Source organism: Erinaceus europaeus, chromosome 3, assembly GCF_950295315.1.
Source record: "Erinaceus europaeus chromosome 3, mEriEur2.1, whole genome shotgun sequence".
In the NCBI taxonomy this organism is placed as follows: Eukaryota; Metazoa; Chordata; class Mammalia; order Eulipotyphla; family Erinaceidae; genus Erinaceus; species Erinaceus europaeus.
The window spans coordinates 61,697,891-61,711,528 of NC_080164.1; the positions used below are offsets into that span (position 1 = coordinate 61,697,891).

A 13,638-nucleotide genomic window follows, 5' to 3' on the forward strand; every position below is an offset into this window, starting at 1 on the left:
CATGGGTACAGTTTTTATTACTGCCCCCTTGGGATTTTATACCTTCATTGTCTCATTGTTCCTTGGGGCGGACACACACACACACACACACACACACACACACACACACACACACACACACACACACACAAAATAGAGGTTAAGAAACAGAGGGAGAAACAGAGACACCATAGTACCACTCCAATGCTTATGAAGCTTTCCTGTGCAGATGCACCTATGTGATGGCTGGGGGCTCAAATATGGGTCCTTGAGAATAGTAAAAGGTAAGTTTCCTCAGGTGAACCATCTAACAGCACTAATTCTTTATTCTTAGAGAGAAAGAGATATTGTGAGTAGAGGTTGAGACAGGAGAGACACTACAACTCTCCTCCATTATCCATGGTGCTTCCTCATTGATGCCCATGGTGTTCTCAAACCTTCTTGCCCTCAGAAGTTTTTTAAATGTAGTTTTTTTTTTTCAGTCTAGAAACTAATTTTTTTTTAAAAAAATATTTATTCCCTTTTATTGCCCTTGTTGTTTTATTGTTGTAGTTATTATTGATATTATTGTTGTTAGATAGGACAGAGAAATGGAGAGAGGTGGGTAAGACAGAGGGGGAGAGAGAAAGATAGACACCTGCAGACCTGCTTCACCACTTGTGAAGCGACTCCCCTGCAGGTGGGGAACCAGGGGCTCGGACCGGGATCCTTAAGCTGGTCCTTGCTTTGCACCACCTAAGCTTAACCCACTGCGCTACTGCCTGGCTCCCTAGAAACTAATTTTTAAAAAATATTTATTTATTTATTCACTTTTGTTTTGTTGTCCTTGTTGTTTTTTTATTGTTGTAGTTATTATTTATGTCATCGTTGTTGGGTACAACAGAAATGGAGAGAGGAGGGGAAGACAGAGGGCGAGAGAAAGATAGACGCCTGCCGACCTGCTTCACTGCCTTGTTAAGCGACTCCCCTGCAGGTGGGGAGCTGGGGGCTCGAGAAACTAATTTTTTAAAATAAACATTTCCATTTATTTATTTGAGGAAGAGGGAGGGAGAAACCAGAGCATCACTAGCACATGCAATATTAGGGATTGAACTTGGGACCTCTCTTTTTTTTTTTTGCTTAGCTCTGGCTTATGGTGGTATGGGGGCTTAAACCTATGACTTTGGAGCCTTAGGCTTAAGAGTCTCTTTGTATAACCACTATGCTGTCTATCCTCCACCCAGGACCTCATTCTTAAGAGTCTAAGGCTTTATTGTGCCATCTCCTAGACCACTGTGTGGTGTTCTCCCCGCCCCCCCCCTTCTAAACATGTCCGAATGTTATTAAAAGTATTTTCATCTTGTGGAAGTTATCTTGAAAATTACTAAGGAATTTCATTCTAATTCTATCATTTCTAATCGTAGACTGAATCACACATATAATCAGCTTTTAAAAGACACTGACGTTTTACAAACTGATCATAAAAACTTGAAAAGTCTTCTAAATAGTTCCAAACTGGAACAAACAAGATTAGAAGCAGAATTTTCAAAGCTAAAGGAACAATACCAACAGTTGGACATCACATCCACCAAACTAAATAACCAGTGTGAGGTGAGCTTTGTTTTGTTTACTCATTATTTCTTTCCTCTAGGCATTAAGACACCTGCAGTGCTTGTTTTCACAGCTCAGGAAGCTTTCCCCCTGCAGGTGGGGACTGGCAGGGGGTGGGGGGGCTTGAGTTTGTGTCCTTGTGCATTGTAATGTCTGTGCTCAACCTGGTGTGCCACCACCCACCCCCAAGATATGCTTTAAAAGTAAACAATCGGGAGTTGGGCGGTAGCACAGTGGGTTAAAGTGCAAGGACTGGCATAAGGATCCAGGTTCAACCCCCCACCCCCACCCCGGCTCCCCACCTGCAGGGGAGTCACTTCACAGGCAGTGAAGCAGGTCTGCAGGTGTCTATCTTTCTCTCCCCATCTCTGTCTTCCCCTCCTCTCTTCATTTCTGTCATATCCAACAAGGACAACAACAACAACAATGAAAAACAACAAGGTCAACAAAAGGGAAAATAAATCAATAAATTAAAAAAAACTTAAACATAAATTAAATTTAAAAATAAAAGTAAACAATCAGGGAAGAGAGTAGCTCCTAAATATGGGAAAGGTGTCTAAATATTGTTGACAGTAAACCCCATCGATTTGATGTAATCTGGGGCCCATATTCAGCTTAGGAGCCTGTGTGACCACTGCATCCCTGTAGATCCGAGTTCACATACAACCCCACCAATGTGTCCAGGAGCTCTGATTCCCTAGAACCCCACCCCACTAGGGAAAGAGAGAGGCAGGCTGGGAGTATGGATTGACCTGTCAACACCCCTGTTCAATGTGGAAGCAATTACAGAAGCCAGACTTTCCACCTTCTGCATCCCACAATGACCTTGGGTCCGTACTCCCAGAGGGTTAAAGAATAGGAAAGCTATCAAGGGAGGGGATGGGATATGGAGTTCTGGTAGTGGGAATTTTGTGGAATTGTACCCCTCTTATCCTATGGTTTTGTCAATGTTTTCTTTTTATAAATAAATTAAAATTAAAAAGAGAGAGGTAACTCACACTTGCACTTAACAATAGGCTGTACATTATGAATATTGAGTTTGTCTATTAAAATTGAGGATTATGTATTCTTTGTCAAATAAAAAAACCTCACCACTCACAAAAAAAAAAAAAAAAAAGTAAACAGTCATTAAAGGAGATAGCATAACGGTATGCAAAGAGACTCTGTGCCTGAAGCTTCAAAGTCCCAGGCTCATTCTCCCTGAACCACCATGAGCCAGAGCTGAACAGTGCTCTGTAAAAAAAAAAAAAGAAAGAAAAGAAAAAGAAAGAAAGAGTTAGTGGAAGAAGATAGTGACAGTAGCAGTACATATTTACTGATTTACTGAAAATGTGACAGTAGCAGGACATATTTACTGATTTACTGAAAATTTTCTATAAGATGAAGGATAATTGAAGTTCACAATTCACAAGTAAAACTCGTGAAAGTAAAATTTTATTACTTGCAAAATATCTTACTATTTTAAACTCATATCTAAATACTTTAAATAGACATATTGTATTTTTTGTTACTTAATGAAAAGTAGTTACCAACTAGGATGTTCTGGTAAACCAAAAAATTTAAGTCTTTCCCTCTGTATAGATTATATTTTTGTGAAAGGTAAATGAGGCAATAAACAGATTAAGTATATGTATTCTCTACTGTTTGTATTTTGTTACATATGACTATGTAGCAGATGACCTCCAAATATTAGTGGTTTAGAATAACCACTTATACTCATAGATTCTGTGGGTTAAATTTTGGTCCAGTACCTAGTTTCTCTGTTGCACTTGGAACTGACCCCTCACCTGAAAGACTAAAAGGAGGTGACTCAGGCTATTAGCTGGAATTATCTAGTTTCATTTCTCTCTGGCCTCTCCTCTTGGGTTTGAGCTTTTTCACAACATGGTGAGACAGAAAGGGTCTGTGCTTTTATGATCATACCTTAGAGATTATGCGGTATCATCTCCTCTGTTTTTCTTTATTTGTTTTTATTTTTTATTGCTACCAGGTTATCACTGGGGCTTGGGGCCCACACTACAAATCCACCATTCCCAAAGCCCTTTTTCTCCCATTTTTCTTTCTATTTTATTTGATAAGGCAGAGAGAAATTGAGAAGAGGGGGAGCTAGACACCTGCAAACCTGCTTCATTGCTTGTGAAGCATCCCCCCTGCAGACATCAAGCAGGGGCTTGACCCTGGGTCTTTGTGCATGGTAATATGGGTGCTTAATTGCATGCACCACTGCCTGGCCCCACTCCCCTCATTTTATTTATTGAGGCCGTCAGTATCAATGTATTGAAATTTAAGGGAAAAAAATAATTGGCCTCTTGATAAGAATGACAATATTCTGAAGAAAGCAGTGGATAGACTTGAAATACTGCTGTAACCACTTTGAGAATCAGCCTGTAACAAATGGTAAATATGTTACATAATGGTAAATTATAAGGGAGTGAAAATGGAGTAGGCTAGAAGATGGTAAGGGTTGGCAGGACAAATGAGAGAGTAAGGACTGACATTTAAGAAAACAGCACTTTGTCAGATCCTTAAATGGAATTAGAAATAGAAGAGTGATTTCAGAAATCTTTTGGCCTGAGATTATGACCTAGTAGAAATATATTAGTTTGAAAGCATATACATTTAATTATCCAGCAAAATTCAGAAAGTATGGAATATTCATTCTTCCAATGACTGACAAAAGTGTAAATGAACTATAATTGGGGTGTTACAGTAGAATGCTTAAGTGAGGAACAGTGTAAATCAATTCCCAAGAATTAATAAAACTGTCAAAAACAGTCATTTAAGGATTTTGGAACTCAAGGCATGCAGCAATTTGAGAATAATAATTGTTTTGAACTTCATGTATGAACTTTGTTTGAAATATTTTATCTTATGACCTCTTCCATTCCCATTTCCTTATCCTTTCCCTAGCTCTAATACCTGGGATCATGGCAAGCCATGAAAACCAGCATCTGTTTTTATGAGACTAACTTGATTTGAGCAGGCCACAGAAAAAGTCCCAGGCAGGAAGAGTTGTCAAAGGCTAACTCTTGGCATGAGAGTTGATTGGGGCAAATTACAGACCAACAAAATATCAGGATTTTAAACAGAGAGCCAAGGAATAGGACAGCCAGCCATAGTAGATCTTAAGAAGTTTTCACATCTTACTAACGGTCTAGAAGGCTACTATAAAAAGACCAGAAAGGTCCCTTGTTAATCTACTTATTCCTGACGTATTTTTCCACTCTAGTTAATATTAATCCTTGCCTAAAAACTAAATTACACAACATGATTTGGAGGAAGTGGGAAAATAAGTCTATAATACAAAAGGTCAGAAGGGAAAGGATGGGGATTAGGAGAGGCATGAGTTTTCACAGTTGATGAGCTATTGGCCAGTGTGTTGATTCATCTATTCATTTTGTAATGCATTCAACTATCTGTGCAATTATTTTTTTCCATTTTTTTATATTTAATTTATTGGATAGAGACAGAGAACTTGAAGGGGAAGGAGGTAGAGAGAGAGAAAGAAGACACCTGTAGGGGCCGGGTGGTACTGCACCTGGTTGAGCTCACGTATTACAATGCGCAAGAACCTGGGTTTGAGCCCCTGGTCCCCACCTGCAGAGGGAAAGCTTTGTAAGTGGTGAAGCAATGTTGTAGGTGTCTCTCTCCCTCTCTGTCACCCCCTTCCCTCTTGGTTTTTGGCTGTCTCTAGCCAACAAATAAAGATAATTTTAAAAAGGCACCTGCACTACTGCTTCTCTACTCATAAAGCTTCCTCCCTGCAAGTGGGGACCAGGAGCTTGAACCAGGTCCTCACACATGGCAGCATGTGTGCTAAACCAAGTGTGTCACCATCTGTCCCCTTTTTCTCTTTTCTGTATATGTTTTATCAGTTATCTCTTGATACTGCATAACAACTGTAGAACTTCAGTGGACAGTAGACATTTGTTTTTGTCCATTAAACTCTTAAGTTGGCTAAACAGACATGTTGGTCCATGCATTGATGTCTGGGACAAGATCAGTTGATTCCAGTAGGACTTGGTCTTGTATCTATAGCTATTTGTCATTTATGCTGAGGACTGAATGATCTAGGCTAATCTTAGCTGGTATAAATCTTCCTCCTCTGGCAGCATTCCAAGAGACTGAATGAAAACACATAAGACTTCTTGAGGTCTAGGCTTAGAATTCTCACACCTTTATTTCCACCTCTTTCTCTTGGCTAAAGACATTCCAAACTCAAGAAGAGGAGCAATAGATTCCACTACTTGATAAGAGTGAGAAGCTACATTTTAAGAATGTGTAGATAGAGGGTGTGGGGGGGGAGAGGAAAATTCTGTTCAATAATGTAATGAATCTACCTGATAAACTATATTTCAGTTTAATAATGTAGATGAGACAAACAGTAGTATTGACAGTTCTTAGATCCAGCTACTGTATATGGATATTCATAAGATTATGTTCCTTTTTGTACCATTTGAGAATTTTCAAAATCTTTTTCCTTTTTGGAGGAAAGGTTATTATTATTGGCTGTTTTTTTCCCTTTTTGTAAATTTTTATTTATAAAAAGGAAAAAATGACAAAATCATAGGATAAGAGGGGTATAATTCCTACCACCAGAACTCCATATCCCATTCCCTCCCCTGATAGCTTTCCTATTCTTTAACCCTTTGGGAGTATGGACTCAAGGTCATTGTGGGATGCAGAAGGTGGAAGGTCTGGCTTCTGTAATTGCTTCCCCGCTGAACAAGGGCATTGACAGGCCAATCCATACTCCCAGCCTGTCTCTCTCCCTAGTGGGGCAGGGGCCTGGGGAGGTGGAGCTCCAGGACACATGGTGGGGTTGTCTGCCTATGGAAGTCCAGTTGGCATCATGGTAGCATCTGGAACCTGGTGGCTAAAAAAGAGCTAAGATATAAAGCTTAACATGTTGTAGGGGGCTGGGTGGTAGCACAGTGGGTTAAGCACACATGATGCAAAGCACAAGGGCTGGCGTAAAGATCCTGGTTCTCGAGCCCCCAGCTCCCCACTTGCACGGGGTCACTTTGCAAGTGGTGAAGCAGGTCTGCAGATGTCTATCTTTCTCTCCTCCTCTATATCATTCCCTCCTCTCTCGATTTCTCTCTGTCCTATCCAATGGCGATGACAGCTATTACAACAATAACAATAATAATTACAAGGGCAACAAAAATGAGGAAAATGGCCTCCAGAATCAGTGGATCCATGGTGCAGACACCGAGCACCAGCAAATAATCCTGGAGGCAAAACAAAACAAAACAAAACAAAACAAAAAACTGCTTAACAAATTGTTGACTAATCATGAGCCTAAAGGCTGGAATATCGCAGATGAAGATTTGGGGGTCTCCATTTTGGAAATAGCTAGTAGGTCTATTTTAGGTATATTCCAAAGCGCCGATGACTACTAGTTTTTCCCTGAGCCTGACATTTAATTATCTCTGGTCTCTACTCCTGACCTATAGAATTCAAAGATTAGGACCTAGGAATTTATATTTTAAAATATATTCTTGATGTTATGGTAAATTTGAGACTCACTGTTTTAGGTTTTTTTTTTAACTGGAATATCTGACTTAGCTATATTTCTAATTTCCACTAACTTTAGATAATATAGAACAGTGTTGCTGGCAGCCTAATTACCAATAAATACCAGCTAGTAATAATGATCCTTTGACAGGATTACCTGATTCCCTTGGTAACACCACACAAACTTAAAGGTTTCTTGAAACAGTGGTATAGAGAAAATAGGGTTTATTTAAGTGCCTATTATGTGTTAAGGGCATCCCAGCAGTACTTTCCATGTATTTAATTCTTTCAACAGTCTTTGAGAGTAAGAACTTTATAGTCAAATTAATGAGATAACCAGAACTCAGAATTTTCAAGTTTCATAGTTGCTTAAACAGAAGGCCACAGATAAAATCTAGCTTTGGAACTATAAGTTAAATGGCTTTGGTGAGGGAAAAAAATGTTTTTGGAACTAGGTAACTTATTATCTTAAACCTACTGTTTTATCTTTTTTTAAAAATTATTTTTGTTTCTTTATTGGGGAATTAATATTTTACATTCGACAGTAAATACAATAGTTTCTACATGCATAACATTCCCCAGTTTTCCATATAAGAATACAACCCCCACTAAGTCATCTGTCATCCTTCTTGGATCTGTATTCTCCCCATCCACGCACTCCAGAGTCTTTTACTTTGGTGCAATACACCCTGTTTTATCTTTTTTTGTTTAATTTTTTGTTTTTACCAGAACACTGCTCAGCTATGGCTTATGGTGGTGCTGGAGAATGAACCTGGGACTTTTGATGTCTCAGGCATGAAAGTCTTTTGCATAACTATTATGCTATATCCATAGTCCTTAGCTATCTTTTATTGCTAAAATAATCATCCATATTCTGATGAAATTGTGACCACCTAATTGTTCAAATGGCAGAAGTACTTAATTTTTTTTTTCAGATAATCTCTGGTGATTTATATTAAATGTAAGTGTTTTTAAAAATAAATGTTTATTTTTAAACAGTTACTAAGCCAACTTAAAGGGAATTTAGAAGAAGAAAACCGACATCTACTAGATCAAATTCAGACATTAATGCTACAGAACAGAACACTGTTGGAGCAGAATATGGAAAGCAAGGATCTTTTTCACGTTGAACAAAGACAGTACATGTAGGTACCAAATAATTTTTCCCTCTTAGGTATTATTCATTATTTTTTATTGCCAAACTTAATGGCAAAAAGAAAATATCAATGCTAATATTCTTTATTTTCAACATTATTTCAACAGGTTTCTTTTTTTTTCTTTTTTTTTAGTTCTTACATTCTAGGCACTATTATGCTAATAACCAGAAATACTGACATGACAAAACATGGGTCCTGATCTTAGGGAACTAGTAATACAAGAAATACTAGTTGTTGTAATGAAGGTATGTGTGAAGGAGGCTGAGAAACTATAGTAAATAAAAGGGGAGGAGTTTGCAAGAGGCAGTGTGGTCTTTTCAAAAGAGAAAAATGGAGAGTTGGGTGGTAGCTCAGCGGGTTAAGTGCATGCGGCACGAAGCGCAAGAACCAGCGTAAGGATCCTGGTTCTAGCCCCTGGCTCTCCACCAGCAAGGGTGTCGCTTCACAAGCGGTGAATCAGGTCTGCAGGTGTCTATTTTTCTCTCCCCCTCTCTGTCTTCCCTTCCTCTCCCCATCCTATCTAACGATAACATTAATAACAATAATAATAACTGCAACAACAATAAAAAAGGGCAACAAAAGGGAAAATAAATAAATACATAAAATGATTGAGCTGAGACATAAAACTTCTAGTAGATTTTTTTCTGAGGAGGCATATAAGAGAATAGAGCAGCAAATGCAAAAACATCATGGTATGATTAGAGTGTGTATGGTATGGTATAGAATCTAAAAATTGTTTCTGGGTCAAAATCAAGGAGGTAGAAATGTCATAGCATCATCTAAGTACTTGGGATCCACTTCCCAAAGTTTTTTTCTATGCTAATCAAAGAACCACTGAAAAAATTGGAGCTGAGTAATACTGGATTTGTATTTTCATAATTATCACTGATGACATTTTAGAGTATGGATTGGATAGATATAAGATGTAAGTTTTAGGAAGATTGCTGTAGAAGCCAGGAAGTGGCTTATCTGGTAGTATGCACACATTACCATGCACAAAGATCTGAGTTCAAGACCCTGGCCACAAGACAGGATCATCTGCAGGGGAAAGCTTCACAAGCATTATCTCCCTCCTCTCTCTCCCGCACTTCTTTGCTCCCATCAATCATCCTCTATTTAAAAAGAAAAAAATATATAACCTCTGGTAGCAGCAAAGTTGTATAAGCACTGAGCCCCAGTGATAACTGTGGTGGTAGAAATAAAGAAAAGAAAGCAGAGAAGAAAGGAAGGGAGGGAGGGAGGGAACTTATAATAATTTAGTGAACAGTAATTCACTAACTGAATTACTCAAATCAAATACAATAAAAATGTTTCCCACTTTTCCTTAAATGAAAACCAGTATATTATAATAAAAAACAAATATCACAGATACTGAAATTAGAAAGTTCCCTAATTCAGATCCAAAATATCCCATTCACTAGCTATTTGATCATAGACAAACTACTTCACTTCTTAGATCATTGGTTTCCTTTTATCAAAAATGAAAATATAACTCCCCTTTTTTCAAGATTGTCCTACAAGGTCAATGAATCTGCTTTTAAGACATGGTATGTGATGGTAAACAATGTCACATTTAAAATCAGAATACATCACATATTTTAAAGCATCAGTTTTACCATATATTTAAGGCATATATACTTTTTTAATAGTATAGCAGGTGTGTCATGGAGCAAAGACAGAATTTGCATGAACTTTTAAGATAAGTGCAGATTTTCAAAGAAATTTCACATTCTGTGGTCTGGGAGATGGTGCCATGGATAAAGCATCGCACTTTCAAGCATTGCCAGGCTAGCGTGAGGGTGTTTCTTCCCTGGCACATGCTCTCAGCGACAGGAGAGAGACCAGGGACTCGTGGCAGAGCTCTGTCATTTATTGATCAGAGACCACACTTTTATGTATTTAGAACCGAAAGTGGCAAGTCAGAAAAGGAAATGACTAGGAAAGGGGGTGGAGAAAAGGAAAGAACTGGGAAGGTAGAAAGCTTCCATAGGAATGGTTGCTAGGGTTTTAACTGGTGGGATTAATGTACCCTGCAGGCAGGGCGGGTCTCTAGAAAGAAGATAGATCAGGCAAAACAATGATTATGTAAATAGGCCATAGTGTCAGCAACTAGGATGGAGCAGGGGGGCTGCCCAACAAAGCATGAGGTCCTGAGTTCAGTCCCCGGCAGCACATGTACCAGGGTGATCCCTGGTTCTTTCTCTCCTCCTATGTTTCTCATTAATAAATAAATAAAATATTAAAAAAAAAGAAATCTCACATTCGTGGCTGGCCACTTAGACTGTACCTTCAGGAGTATGCATGCGTTTATTCTCTGTCATAAAAAGTGGTTTAGTTTAGAAGCAATGAGCATGTCTGAAACTCTTGGCATTCTAGTTTCCTGTATCTTTTTTTAAAAAAATATTTATTTATTTATTCCCTTTTGTTGCCTTTGTTGTTTTATTGTTGTAGTCATTATTGTTGTTGTCATTGTTGGATAGAACAGAAAGAAATGGAGAGAGGAAGGGAAGACAGAGAGGGGGAGAGAAAGATAGACACCTGCAGATCTGCTTCACTGCTTGTGAAGCAACGCCCCTGCAGGTGGGGAGCCAGGGGATCAAACGGGGATCCTTACGCTTGCTGGTCCTTACACTTTGCACCACCTGCACTTAACCCACTGTACTACCGCCCGATTCCCAGTTTCCTGTATCTTAAGCAGAGGCATTATCCAAAATGATCTCTTCCTAATTTTTTATCTTTGGCAACTAATTTATTTCTGAAGTTTCAATGATTATATATAGTTGACTTTCAAATACTAGTATCTAGTTTTCCTTTTCCCTCTTCCCCTTTCCTTTTCCTTTCCTGGGCTTGTTGTCTGCATGATGAATTCATCACTCCCAGTGACCATTAATTTTTTTTTTTTTTTACTTGATAGGACAGAGGGAAATTGAGGGGGTGAGAGTGAGATAGAGAAGAGAGACACTTGTACTGCTTTTCTGCTTGTGAAGCTTCTTCCCTCCTGCAGCTGGAAAACAGGAGTTTGAACCTGAGTCCTTTTTCATGGTAACGTGTGTTTAACTGAATACACCACTGCTTCACCCCTTACTAGTACCTACTCTACCTTTTTATTTTTACTTTTAATCTTTATTTACTTATTGGATAGAAACAGTCAGAAATCAGGTGAGAGCAGCCCTGCTCTTACCACTTTCCCCCTGCAAGTGGGGACTAGGGGCTTGAACCCAGGTCCTTGTGCATTGTAATATGTGCACTCAACCAGGTGCACCACCACCCGGCCTCCCTACTCTACCTTTTTAAATTTTAGTTTAAAAATCATTCTGACTTGCTAGACATTTCTAGCAAAATACCTACTCCTATCACAGTCAGACATGATATTAAATTTGAGAATTTGCAAGTTCTTTTTGAACAAGTTATATTTACTCAGTTTTTGAAAAAGAGAGAAACCAGACCACTGCTGACCTATGGCATATGCAATACCAAGGATCAAACCTGAGACTTGAGGCATATATTTCCTGTTCTTTATTGTATATCTATCCCTCCATTTCTGTAGGTTCTTGATATTTCTGCAGGTAAACAGAGGAAAAAGTTGGACAGTTTAGTTTATCTTTTATTTGCAGTGTGGTATAATTACTGGCAACATCTGTTTATAAAGCATCTTCCATAGATTTTTCTCAGCTCAGTTTCTTAAAGTTCTCAATACCTTAATTTAGTCTTCCATCTCAACTTGACTACTCTGTTAGCCTCTTTTAACTAATATATAACTGTTTGCCTGGTATATAACCTTTTCCATCACTAAATATTTTTTTTTATTAGTCCCACTGGATTGTCACTTGGTACTTGCATGACAAATCCACTGCTGCCAGTGGCCAGTTTTTCCTTTTTTATAGGACAGAGAGAAGTTTTTTTTTTGGGGGGGTGAGAAAGAAAGACATCTGCAGTCCTACTTCACCACTTATGAATGTTGCCCTCTTTAGGGGGGAGTAGGGGGTTTGAATGGAGGGCCTCATTCATTGTAACATGCATGTTCAACCAGGTACACCACTGCCATGACCCCTTATCTTTCTTCTTCCTTCTATCTAATGTGATCTTTTTTGGTGAGACTTTTTTTTTTATTATTGATTTAATGATTGACAAGATTGTAGGGTAACAGGAGTATAGTTCCGTACAATTCCCACCACCAGAGTTCCATATCCCATCCTCTTCATTGGAAGCTTTCCTATTCTTTATCCTTTTGGATGCATGGACCCAGGATCACTATGCGTTACAGAAGGTGAGAGGTCTGCCTTCTGTAATTGCTTCCCTGCTGGACATGGGTGTTGGCAGGTCAATCCATACTCAGCCTGTTTCTATCTTTCCCTATTGGGTTAGGGCTCTGGGGAGGTGGGGTTCCAGTACACATTGGTGAGGTTGTCTGCCCAGGGAAGTCAGGTTGGTGTCATGGTAGTATCTGCAACTTGGTGTTATTATTAAGAACATAAAATATAATGAAGATGGTGTGAAACAAGTATATTTATACATTACTGAAGTTAGGAAATCTGTGTAAGTTACACCTAAATAATTCTTGGTGTAAAGGAAAAAGTTTGCTTGAAGATATAGCTACAGTATTATTTATGCTGCCTGTAATTTTAAGCTAAGTATCTAACATTTTAATTTAGTGTTTGCTATAATTATTCATTCAAATTTTTCTTATAATACTGGGAATAGGATATTAGTCAATATTAATCCAATGTTTAATAGTTGTGAAAATGTGTTTAGAGAGCTATTTATCATGATGATACTGTAATGCAGAAAATTTACTTCAAGTAGATCCTACTGAACTACTGAAACATTAATTTTATATCCTTTTCCATAAATTGTATATTTAAAAAACATAGAAAACAATCCATTATTGCTACTTGATAAGTTTGTAGTTGTAGATTGTGGTATTTGTAGTGTCTTATGGAGAAGTTAGATCCTAGTAATTTTTTTTTTAACTTTTTTAACTGGTGACTAATAGTGGTTTATAAGATTATAAAACTATAGGGTATAACTCCATACTGCTCCCACAGTCGAAGTTCTGGCCCTCCTGCTCCCAACAGTAATTGCCATAGTTCTCATAAAGTCTTAGAGACACTTTGAGTAAGAATAATTTTAATATCATTTATAAATGTACAAAACAAGACACATGCTAATATATTTTTATTTTCACAGTGATAAGTTAAATGAATTAAGGCGACAAAAAGAAAAATTAGAAGAGAAAATTATGGATCAATACAAATTTTATGACCCATCTCCTCCTAGAAGGTATTGATGAAATTTCATTAATTTATATTTGAGCAAATAAATTTAAGACTATGATTTTATGAAAGATTTATGTGTTGAACCTTAGTCTTATACAGAATATTTTTAAATTATT

The 13,638-nt window shown here is 38.0% G+C and overlaps 1 protein-coding gene across 5 annotated transcripts in view; it reads left to right on the forward strand.

Moving 5' to 3' along the window:
- Positions 1-13,638, forward strand: part of CCDC88A (coiled-coil domain containing 88A) — a 143,471-nt gene that overhangs the window by 98,915 nt on the left and 30,918 nt on the right. For all 5 annotated transcript variants that reach the window (XM_060187247.1, XM_060187246.1, XM_007525464.3 and 2 more), the window contains 3 exons: positions 1,383-1,569; positions 8,089-8,234; positions 13,434-13,526. In XM_060187247.1, the coding sequence (XP_060043230.1) occupies positions 1,383-1,569; positions 8,089-8,234; positions 13,434-13,526 (426 nt within the window). The remainder of the gene's footprint in view (positions 1-1,382; positions 1,570-8,088; positions 8,235-13,433; positions 13,527-13,638) is intronic.